The sequence below is a fragment of the Solanum tuberosum genome, unplaced genomic scaffold, assembly GCF_000226075.1.
Source record: "Solanum tuberosum cultivar DM 1-3 516 R44 unplaced genomic scaffold, SolTub_3.0 scf00066, whole genome shotgun sequence".
In the NCBI taxonomy this organism is placed as follows: domain Eukaryota; kingdom Viridiplantae; phylum Streptophyta; class Magnoliopsida; order Solanales; family Solanaceae; genus Solanum; species Solanum tuberosum.
This window is the reverse complement of record NW_006238989.1, coordinates 493,758-505,856: the sequence shown is the minus strand read 5'-3', so window position 1 is coordinate 505,856 and position 12,099 is coordinate 493,758. Positions and strand designations below refer to the sequence as shown.

General features: G+C 34.0%; 1 protein-coding gene and 1 pseudogene across 1 annotated transcript; both read right to left on the bottom strand.

Moving 5' to 3' along the window:
* Positions 1 to 5,049: 5,049 nt before the first annotated feature.
* On the bottom strand, positions 5,050 to 5,505 carry LOC107057674 (glyceraldehyde-3-phosphate dehydrogenase A, chloroplastic-like). The gene has a single exon (XM_015307776.1). It carries the CDS (start codon positions 5,503 to 5,505, stop codon positions 5,113 to 5,115), a length of 393 nt encoding a protein of 130 aa, XP_015163262.1. The 3' UTR covers positions 5,050 to 5,112.
* A 130-nt stretch (positions 5,506 to 5,635) lies between these two features.
* LOC102578623 (glyceraldehyde-3-phosphate dehydrogenase A, chloroplastic-like) lies at positions 5,636 to 7,729 on the bottom strand (annotated as a pseudogene).
* Positions 7,730 to 12,099: the final 4,370 nt, after the last annotated feature.

Sequence of the window (12,099 nt, the reverse complement as noted above, 5' to 3'; positions counted from 1 at the left end):
GTTCCAGCCAGTTTTGAGGTTCCTCTGGCTACTACTACCAGAGATGATGTTATGGCTGAGGTTGAGGCTGAGTCTAAGGCTGAGACCGAAGAGGAGGAGCTTGGTTTTCATGACACAGCAGTATATGATGACTTGGAGGATCTTGAGGGAGATATGCTGCAGACTGTTGTTGAGGCATCACTGAGGGATACGTCGATGGTGGGCTCTAGTGGAGCCAAGGAAGTTGTTGCACCAGGCACTGATTCCCCAAATGATGGAGTCACAGATATGCAGAGTTCACCACCTGTTTAGCCTGATAGGGGGCTTTTCACTCTTTTTCAGTCCTTCTATTTTAGTTATTTCTTTGCATTTGAGGACAATTGCTAGTGTAGTTTGGTGGGGTAAGGTATTACTATATCTACCTCTTTTGGGCTGTTTTGTGGATATTTGTTATTTTGGTTTGTGAATGTTGGATCTTATCTTGTGTTGATATATATATATTGGTTTTTGATCAATAGAGTTGGTCCATTGTTTTTAATGTGAATGTTGGTTTTGACCCATTTTTAAAAAAATTGTCACCTTTTGAGGTGTTTGAATATGGTTGTTCTCTTACAATTTCGAGTGTCGGTTGTAATCAATACTGATGACTTGAATAGTTCTCTCAATTGAACGATATAAGTGTGCGACAACGAAGAGGCAAATTGAGTTACATAGGCCATACGTGAACTCCTAGCATCTCGTTGTTACTAACCGGTTGTTGAGTTGATCTCTTGTGATGATCGTTGCACGCTAGCTAAAAATTGTAGACTCTTGTTTGATGATTGTGTCGAATGCCATGTGTGGTGAGGTATTCTTGAACTATGCGCTTGATGATACCTAGAACTTGCCCCGTTAGTCTAATTGATTGATGTAAGCAAGTGATTGAAATGATCTTAGGCACAATTTGTGACGAGTGAACCGAAAATTGATATTATACCTCTTTGTGGCCACCTTGTGAGAGTGTGAACCTAGCTTGGAACCTTTTGAGCCTATCATTTTCTTTGGAAGAAACTTGAACTACTTTGACCTCTTTGTCCCATCACCTATAACCTTCATGAAGTATTGGTTCGTTTGAATAGTCAACTTAGGCCAAAAGTCTAAGTTAGAGGTGTGGTGAAAAAGAAGGAAAATCAAGGAATGTGAAAAATCCGCCTTTGAAGGATCATGTTGAAAAAAAGATGGAACCCCTCTATGTAAAAAAAAAAAAAAAAAAGAAAAGAAAAAGGTGAAAATGGAAAAAAGACTAAAAAATAGAAGAGTTTCTGAAATAAAGCTTGTGAAAGGAGCAAAATAAATGGGGTGTCCAATGAGTCATGCTTAAATGAACAATAGGGTGGATTCTGAACACCATAGAGTGTGAATGAGAAGGAGAAAAAGTGAAGTGCAGACCATACTTCCTAAAGGTAGAAGTCACTAAACTAAAATGATCATACCTTTACACTCAGCCCCATTACAAGCCTTAAAAGACCTTTGTGATCTTGAGTGAGCTGAAATTGAAAAATAAGGGCAAGCCTATGGGTAGAGTCGTGTGTGTGTTCATCTTTGGGAGTGTGAGAGTTGTATTTGGTTCCGAAATTATAAATTATTGATGAACTTTGTGTGAGCATGGAATCATTCTTAGTGTGAGGGAATTTGAATGCTTTTGTTGAGCTTGAACTTGCATTTGAAGCAAGCATTGTGAGATTGATTTATTTTTTTATGATGGTTAGTCACAGTTTGAAACTTAGAGTGCATAATTGAACATTGTATATGTAGTTTGATCCTCTTGTGTGCATTCGTGTTGAGTCTTGAGTAGCACTATTTGTAGACATCCTTATTGAACTGATTGATCTTGTGTTTTAGTTGAGGACAAGCAAAAATTTAAGTTGGGGGTGTTGATGAGTCTGGGATTTCGACTCATTTAGGGCTTGTTATTCATAGTTTTAGTGTCCTCAATGTTTATTTTGTGCTATAAACTGATGTTTTAATGCTAATTTGCATATATAAAGGCAAAAGAACAAGACAAGGACAATACCGGGCAAAAAGGGGTGAAAAGGATTAAAAAGGTTGAAGATAGTGAAAGCTGAGAATCGCCAAAGCCACTCGACGACTCACCAAGTGGCACTTCAGATTGCCTAAAGTTCCAGACTATCATCCCTGGTGCGAAGCCAACTTGGCGATAAATTTTGACTTTCGGTGAACCGCCGAATGGATCGGCGACACAAACTTGGATTGCCTAAAGTTACAGGGTCTGAAAGATGAAGATTCAAGGCAAACCTGTGATGGAATGGAGCCATTAACGCATAGCCGACTTGGTCGGCGATGATCGACTAACTCCGTCGTATGACCCCTGAAGGCCAAAATTTGAGAACGTATAAATTGAATTTCAAAAAGAAGAAAAGGGAATCCAATCATATCCTGAGTAATTTTCTCCATTGTTGAACTTGGAGCTTTCGTTTGAGACATTGTTTAACTTGGTTTAAGGAGTTTTCTAGTAGATTTTGAGTTGGGTTTTTTATATTAAGCATTTTGGATCATTGTAAAGACGTGGATTGCAATACCTAGATTATAGAGAACATAATTGGTATTGCTTTCTTACTTTTTATGAAGTGTGGCTAAGCTCCCATTCTTGGGGGTGTGATTATGTGATTAATTGTCTTAATTATCTTATGGTGTTAGTAATTATTAATTTAATTGTTGTTTTGAAGTGGGTTTGGTTGGTAATTGAGTTTTAACTTATGAATTGTAGTTGCAAATGCAGTTCAAGATTAGCATTTTATGCTTGCTCGAGAGAGAGAGGTTTTAGAATTAAGATTATTGATTGATGATTGTAGTGATTGGGTTGTTATGGGTTCAGCTCGAGAGAGTGAATCTTAATCCTAACCTACCTTCTAGCTCGAGAGAGTAGATGAATTGAGGTAATTGGTTGTTCATAGTATGTTGCTTGTTAAGGTTCGAGAGAACTCACTTTGATGCGTGGTAGTTGTTCAAGAGATGGATATCGTATCTAAAGCCTAGCCTACCCACTAAGATTTAGTAAACCTCAATAATTAATAATCAGTCGTATAGCGAAATTGGTAATTAATCGATCACATTCCCAAGTATCCCTTATCTACTTGATTACTCCCCTGTTTTTCTTAGTTTTTAAGTAACCTTAACCCCCCCCCCCATTTGGCACTTGTTGTCAACCCTTTGATTTACTTAAATGATCTCAATAATTTCTATTCCTACAATCAATTAGAACATGTCTTTCACTTCATAACTGTATTCTAACTTGTATCACTCCCTGTGGGATCGACCCCAACTCTTTGTTAGGTTTATATTAGATTGTGATAACCTACACCTAGTATTGGATGAGGTGTAGTTGAGTGTTATTACAGGGTTTTGAATAAGAATGACATGTTTACTAAATCCACTCTTGCTGAATGCCAACTTCTTGAGGGTGTAGACCAGGTTCATGATTCCTTTCCACGTGTTGTTGGACCAGTTACTAGCCTTCTTAATGAACTTCATGCTTCTAGGACTTGGAATGATGAACTCCAAGGTGAAATGAGACTCTTAGAACTAGGTTGACTAGGTCTCAGAGGGAAGTGACAAGGTTGAAGGACCAGTTGTTGCAGCAACAACTTGATAGTGATGCTCGTGTGGATCACTTATTACAGTTCTTGTCCATCTCTCACATCCCACAAAACCAGCCTTCTCTAGTTCCTAAATATCTCCTTTTGGCTTTTTTTCAGACAATTTCATATGATGTGTTGTTTTGCTTTTTGTTGGGTATTTTGTTGTAACTCCTCGAGCTTAACATCTAGTGCATCCTATTTTTCTTGATTTTTTTTCATCGCCTTGTTGTGCTCTAATGTTTCATGTTTGGATGGCTAATATCCTTGGATTGTGTTCATTGTGTGCTTGCCTGCCCTTGTGGTGCCCTTCTGGCTCTAAGTTAGTTATATTCTTGTACTAATGTACTCTTTAACTCTTCTTTTTGATATGTCAAAAGGGGGAAATCTTTTATGTGACATTGGTTGATTAAAACAGGTACACAATACAAGTAAAAGGTGTATATTTGTCGGCATCAAAAAGGGGAAAATTGATGGAGCATAAATGACTCAAATTGCTTTTGATAATGACAATGTGAACCAGGTTCACATAATATACATTGGGCTACATCAGAAAGGTGAGAAGAGTTCAGGCCTACAATACAAAAAGAGAAAACGTGTTTTCAAAATAAGCACTCTGAGTCAAAGAAGGAAAGCAGTAATAATAAAAGAGTCATGAGTAAATAAAGGAAAAAGCAGACAAGTTCAATAAGGAAAAAGATTAGTTGTATAGGAAAAACAAATTTCTTTCCTTATAGAAGTTGAAGACGGAAAATTAGAACTCTGTAAAAGGATCAAGCGGAAAAAAGAAGTCTTTCTCTTTGAAATTCGAAAAGTAATGAAAAGAGAGAGAAAAAGCAATACAAGCAAAGGCCGGAGTTCGAGAAGATCGAAGAGAAGAAAGAAAGAAATACTAGAGTTAGGATTTATTTCGAAGGGTTAGAACTACATTGATTCATCTTCGAACCAGTGTTGTAGAGAGAGTTAAAAGAGAGTTTGAGAGAATTGTAACAAGAAGTGGGTTTGACATATTGGGGGTAGAGTTAAGAGAGAGAGAGAGGTTGAGAGAATTGTAAACAAGAAGCTAGTTTGACTTCTTGTAGAGTAGAGTGTTCCGATTATAGTTAATCGAAAGAGTAGAAGTTTTAGAATTGAATTCATTAATTGACTAAGTTGTAATCTTGAATTAATATTAAACTTTAGTATGGTTTTTCCTTTCCTTGAGGTAGGAGGGTTTCCACGATAAATTTGTGTTATCGTCTAAAAAGTAGTTATTTCTGTAAAATACTCTAGATACTAAAAATGGATCATGCAATATTTTAAATGAATTGATGATATTACACAAATTAAGGATAGAATTATGTCTGGGTTCTCAATGGTTACAATTTTCAGAAAAGGAAAGAAATATATTCTACACATAAGGCAAAATATTTAAGCTAATATATAATAGATAAGAGCATTTTCATATCCATTGGTTGGCAAGAATGTCAGCGAGATCAACCACTCTCTGTGAGTAACCTCATTCATTGTCATACCAAACAATAACCTTAACCATGTCATCTTCCATGACCATGGTAAGTGAAACATCCACAGTTGATGAAACATAAGAGCACCTAAAGTCGACTGAAACAAGTGGCTCATCGCAGACAGAGAGAATGCCAGCAAGCTCCTTGTCAGCAGACTCCCTGAATGCAGCATTCACTTCCTTTACAAATGTATTCTTTGATACTTGAACGACAAGGTCCACAACCGATACATTGGGAGTGGGGACATGCAGGGCAATGCCATTGAGTTTACCCTTGACGCTGGGAGGGACAAGGGCCACAGCCTTAGCTGCACCAGTTGAGGTTGGCACAATGTTGAGAGCTGCAACTCTTGCACGTCTAAGGTCCTTGTGGCTTGCATCAAGCATCCTTTGGTCACCAGTGTAGGAGTGTGTAGGAGTGTGTAGTTGTCATGGCTCCTATGCCTATACAAAAAAAAATTGATTAGTTTTATGAATTCAACCTTTGCTATAGTAAGTCTCTCTCTCTCTCTCTTTGCTATATGTTACCAAATTTTTGGTCAAGGACTTTGACAAAAGGAGCAAGATAGTTGGTGGTGCAAGAAGCATTGTTGATGATGGGCTCATCAGGGCTGTAAAGGTCTGCATTGACACCGATGACATAGGTAGGAATATCACCCTTTCCGGGGGCAGTGATGAGGACTTTCTTAGCTCCAGCTTGGATATACTTGCCAGCACCCTCTCTATTGACAAAAACTTTGGTACCTTCAATGACCAGGTTAACACCAAGATCCCTAGGGAGATTGATGTTAGTGTTGAACATAATTATATATAAGAATAATTATGTTGGTGAAGGAAAGGACTTACTTCCAGGGGAGATTGATGGGGTTACGGTCGGAGACGACTTTGATGAGCTTTCCATCAACAGAGATGCCATCAGTACCAACAGGCTTAACATCAACATCGAAGATGCCGAGGGTAGAGTCGTACTTGAGGAAGTGAGAGGCTTGTTTGACACCGCTAGAGTCATTGATGGCAATGACATTAAGGGGAGAGTCCTTCCTGCCATTCTAGCACCTCAAGAAATTCCTTCCAATTCTTCCAAATCCATTGATGGCTACCTTCAATTTTGCCTCCACTACTCTACTATTATTCTTCTTTCCTCCACCAATCTACGAAACATTTTGGTATATGTTTAGTTTAAAAGCACATGAATATATTGAAATGAATGGAATTATAATTAAAAGGCTTAAGTCATTTGTGGCCCCTTAAAGTTGTCCGCATAATTCACTTAGACACCTTAACTAGCACTTGTACCTATTGAACACTCCTACCCTTCCGAATTTGAACCATTTGAACATTTTTTGACTAGGTGGCACATTGTTTGTGATTCACATCCTATAAGCGCGTGAAAGGTATTAAATTGGGCATTTTTTATGGAAAGAAGTATTCTTTCTTCTTCATCTTCTTTGTCATCATTTCCCCTACCACACCACCAGTTTGGTGCTGGTGCTGCCACTACACACCCTTCTTCTTCCTCTTTTTTTCTCTTGATACTTCAGTTCTTACACCTCCGTTGATTTTTTTATTGGCAGCACCACCATTGACACGACCTTTCCACCATTATCACCGTTATTTTCATCATGTTTAATTTGTAGAGGGATTTAGGTTTGGAGTTTGTCTCTTTGTTGTTAATGTAGTAATTTGGTAAATTGATGTCCAATTATGTGAATCTATTGGAGGATTTTTCTATTTATTATTTGCTTTTGCTCAAATTTTTATTGAAGTTTTTTGATTTGTGATGTTAATTGGACTTTTAAAATTGATGTATATTGGCAGAATTTAATGATGTTCTTCATCCAAAAAAGTTAATCGATTATGAAAAACAAAAGAAGTCCGAGATAATTTCATTTTTCCGACAATGACAATCGGGACTCATTAATTTTCCAGCAAATTTTTTCCATCTTTATCTACCTAAAACGAGATGAAAAATAAAGTTGTAGTTAAAAGTAGGCTGATGGAAAGGAAGATTTGTCGCGTTGGGGATAACACTATAAAGGGAGAGGGAAGATTGCCATGAATGGAGGTGGTACTGTAGAAGGAAAAGTGAGTTCTGAGCTTCAATAGATTGAAAGGGAAGTGGGGTGGTTTAATTTACCCCTTTTTTCATTTTATTTTTACTTTAAAATAATTTCTTTTTTCTTTACTTTATAATATAATTTTTAAATAATATTTTGGATTCAAAATGACAGATGTCACTATTTAATTAGTCAAATTAACATGTCATCGCGAGTGTATTTCACACATTTTCTACTTTTAGCTTATTCTCAAAAAAATGTTCAAATGGTTCAAATTCGGGATGATAAAGGTGTTCAATAAGTACTAGTCCTAGTTAAGGTGTGTAAGTGAATTATGCGAACAACTTTAAGGGGCCGCAGATGACTTAAGCCTAATTAAAACTTACAATAGAGGTTTGGAAAGCAACAAGAGAGAGCAAGTCATCGTTAATTTTCCTTCCGACTCCGAATGGAACGGCAGATGAGGTTCGAAGGCCAGTGAACTCTGAGAATGATCCTTTATTGTTGCTGAAGTGGACAGTAGAATTGGCTACTGATAGAGCAGCCGAAGCCATTGATTTTTGTGTGTTTGTGTGTGTATTCACAACCCCTCTCACTATATTTAGTGAAGATAGGATGGAGTGGATGAGATTATGAATCATACATAGCCTCTCACTCATTCTATGGCTCTCCTTTACTTTCCTACTTATTATTTCCATTAAAATAGACACATACATATTTGTTCTACTATAGGTGTAAATCAACTTTTTATAATATAATATATTATTAAAAGTGGGAACATCCTAACCTCAAAGTTGGATTACCGTTTTGCCCCTACATTAAATTGAAGTATTAAAAATATTTAATTAATTAAATATCAATAATAGATAAATGTCTTATACTCTTCACCATCATCAGAAAATGTTGCTTAGCAACAATCGGGTAAAGTTTCACTGCATCAAGCTCTAAAGTTGAATATTTTGTACCAACTCGGCTAAATCAAAGACTGTCATAAATTGTATCTTGAGTCTTAAAAATTGGGTCCCTTAGCCCCTAAATTGGTGCACAAGCAAAAGAATAATAAAAAGGGGGTCTCTGGCTTATTAAGAAGCATATTAACAACACACTAGGCTAAAAATCAAAGTTTAGGGGGTGCATGGGTTGAAAATGCAAATCTAGGTTTAAATCATAAGTTTGTAAGTCTAATGATAAAGGGTGTGAAGTAGCCAAAGAGAATACAATGTGATCTCCCTCCTAAAAGAATAAAAAAAATGTGTTTGTACATGTGAGAGGATGGAGCACTTGGTACGCAAAGGAGAAGAAACTAGGAGAGTAATGGTGAAATGAAGAAATTAGGGTGGTGAAAAGCTTAAGTAATAGATGATTATGTCTAAAGAAATCAATTCTTTTGTTTTCAATCCTTCATTACCCATATCCACAAGTCCTAGTATCAATATAATCATGTTAAATATACCTTTTAAACTTCAACTTTATTTTCTTTATTACTATTCTCAAGTCAAACCTTGTTATAGTGTCAATGTTTTTTTTAAAATATCTGTGTCAATTATACTCCAGGGTTATTATATATACATACATATTGACATGACGATTAGATTGCATTTAGCTATTATAAAAAAAAAATACCGCTATAATGAATGTTATTATTATAGAGAGGTAAATTATAAATGAAAAAAATAACAATTTTGGAGAGAATCAAGTCATATTATATAGTGAAATGTTGGTTTTGTTGAAAATAATATTGTTATAGTGAAATTTTATTATAACAAATGATTGTTATGGTGAGATCGATTGTACTATATATTCCCTTTGGTTCAACTTATATAACATTATGGGTGTGTTTGGTATGAAGGAAAATGTTTTCCATGGAAAATGTTTTCCTAGAAAATGTTTTCTTGGAAAACAAGTGGATTTCTAACTTATTTTCTCATGTTTGGTTGGTGAGTAGAAAATATTTTCTGAAAAATATTTTCTAATATTTGGTTGGTGAATGAAACATATTTTTCAGAAAATATCTTTTATTTTTGGCTTGAGACTAAAAAATACTCTTGGAAAATAATTTATGATCCGAAAATCAACCTCCATAATTGATCTAGGACCCCACCCCGACACCCAAACTAGGACAAGACCCTGATAACCATTCCACAATCCGATCCTGAGATTTTACCTAGGACATGACCCAGGAGTTGGCGTGTACCAGTGGAGTTGGCGTTAAAGATGAAAAAAAAATTAATTTGAATTATTTCCTAAAAATAGTTTTTCTTAAAAAAAAATTTGAAGGGAATGGCCTGGGGGGGAGGGGGGGTAAGAGTAGGGATAGGGGTGGGGTGGCATAAAAAATGAAATTTTTTAAAATTTGAAATATTTTCTAAAATTATTTTTTTTTAAGTATTTGACAGGGGTGGCCTTGTTTGCAGGGAGGGTGGTGGGGGGATTGGCGTAAAAAACTAAATTTGAAATATTTTTCTAAAGCAATTTTTTTTGGGCGGGTAGGGAATAGGGTTGGTAGTGGTTGGGTGAGGTAAAAAAAAACCTTAAAATTTGAAATATTTTCAAAAATATTTTTAAATTTTTTTATTTATTTTTTTGTTTGGGGGGGGGGGGTAGTTTGGGGGATGGATAAAAATATATTTGAAATTTGAAAAATATGAAAAAAAAAATATAAAAAAATTGAATGGAGAGAGTCGGGTACGGAGTATGGGTAGGGTAAGAAAAAGAATTAAAGGATAAAGTAGAGTTTTGGAAATGTTTTTCTCAATTTTGGAAGGGAAGTCATTTTCCTTAAATTTGAGAAAATGAGTTAATTTGAAAAACATTTTAAGCCAACCAAACATGGAAAAATTGGAAAACATCTCCATACCAAACACACCCTGTGTCCTTATTGGTTTGACTATAAAATTAAAATTAAATTCTATTGAAAATTATTTAACTTTATACTTAATATTTTAATTTTAGTCAAGAGATTTTTAAATCACACAAACATTATGACGGTCTTAAAAATAAAATCCCAAAATGTTTATAATCGTACAAATATTATACTAATATTTTCAAGACCGAGAGTCATATAACTGATGTAATTGCTCGGATAGTAATTATCAAGCATAGTAAATACATAGTCTGGTAATTACACTGATCTATTTGTTTGTCACAATGTAGTTACAATGTAATTATAAATGTGCTATTTGGCTACACAATTGCAATCACAATGTTATGTTAATTTTAAGAAATAAAAGTTATTAATCTAAAATTAAAAGATTTTATTTGATAAATAAGAGGCTACATAAATTATATTGAATTATACATTTAAGATATGTATTATCTTTTGAAAATATATTAATCAACAAACATATGTTCTTAACTTATATTATAAAAAAAAATGATTTATGTTTTTCAAATTAGTATATATTAATTAAATTACTAATAAAAACTAAAAGTACAAGATTTCTATGAACATCATAAGATACATGTTTACAAAAAAATTAATACTATAAATATAATGTCATAAATTATGAAAAATATTTGTTAAAAATAATTTATCAAGTCTAACTAAAAAATAAATAGCTTGCAATATGAAATCTCAAATCAATACTACTAAAAACAAATGAAATTGAAAATATAATATAAGTTTCACATTCGGAAAGAAATTTAATGTAATACTCTAATGTCAAATTTCAATATAGCGTACATAAATGTGATTTAAAATAAAAGAAAAACGTAAATCTATAGCCTTATTTAACAATAAATTTTTCTTCAATTTTAAAATTAGTATACTTACAAAATTATGCTAATGAAAAATAAACACATGATTAATAAATAAAATAGATAATTAGAAAAACCACATGGAATCAAAAGAAGAAAATGTTGAGAATGAGAAGGAAATGAAATATTAATAATATAAAATAAAAATTATATTTATAGAATAATAAAAATAAAAAAGAATTTAAAATAATAAAAGTAAAAATAAATTAAAATCAAAAAATAAAATAGAAATAAAACGAAAAATTAAAAATTAATAAGCTTTTTCATGTAATTACCAGCAATTCACAACCCTCCCTGATAATTGGACGGTGTAATTACCTCCTACTAATTACACCTAATTACCTGGTGACCAAGTAATTACATGATCAACCAAACATGTCAAACAGTGTAATTACACCCAATTAAACCAAATCAAATTACCAGATTGACTTTTCAAACAGGTACTTAGTTAAATTACGTGACTAAATAAAACAAAAGGAATAATCTATTTTGATTTGCCTCTTCCCTATATTTAATACTTCAAATGTGTCATATTAGTTGATCATTTTTCTTTTAACACTCATATTAAAAAATTATAAATAAGAAAATAATTTTACTAGTTCGTCTCTTTAACAACATCTTAGGAAATTTACAAACAAATGTGAACACTTTCAAAAAGAATTAATTGTAAAGGCTACATAGTAAAAATTTTAATTAATGTTTTCTTGATTTAGTAAGGTGGACAACTAATATGGAATAACTATTTTTAGTAAGATCAATAACTAATACGGGACGGAAGAACTAGGAAGTACTGTAACTTTGTTTTCTGCTTTAATCACATAATATTCAAAGTTAACTACTTGAATTGATTCAAATTCAACATAATCATATTATATTATTAAGGGAAAAAGGACGAATTTACCCCCGAACTTTGATAAATGGTACGTCTATGCCCTCCGTTATACTTTGCATCCACATAAGCCCCTGCCGTCCAATTTTCGGTACACACATGCCCCTCTCACTAACGGACCCCTCGTTTTGTACACGTGTTTTAATCCTAATCAACTACCCGTTTGACCATTCTTTTAACCCATAAACCCACAACCCGCCCCATAAACCCAATAACCCACCCGATTCCCTCTAAAATATCTAAGTTAATTAAACATTCCAAATGAAGAGTCAGTGAAGG

Bases quoted from the DNA above. Each gene is read 5' to 3' on its own strand.
- LOC107057674 (XM_015307776.1), bottom strand. From the start codon at position 5,505: ATGCTTGATGCAAGCCACAAGGACCTTAGACGTGCAAGAGTTGCAGCT.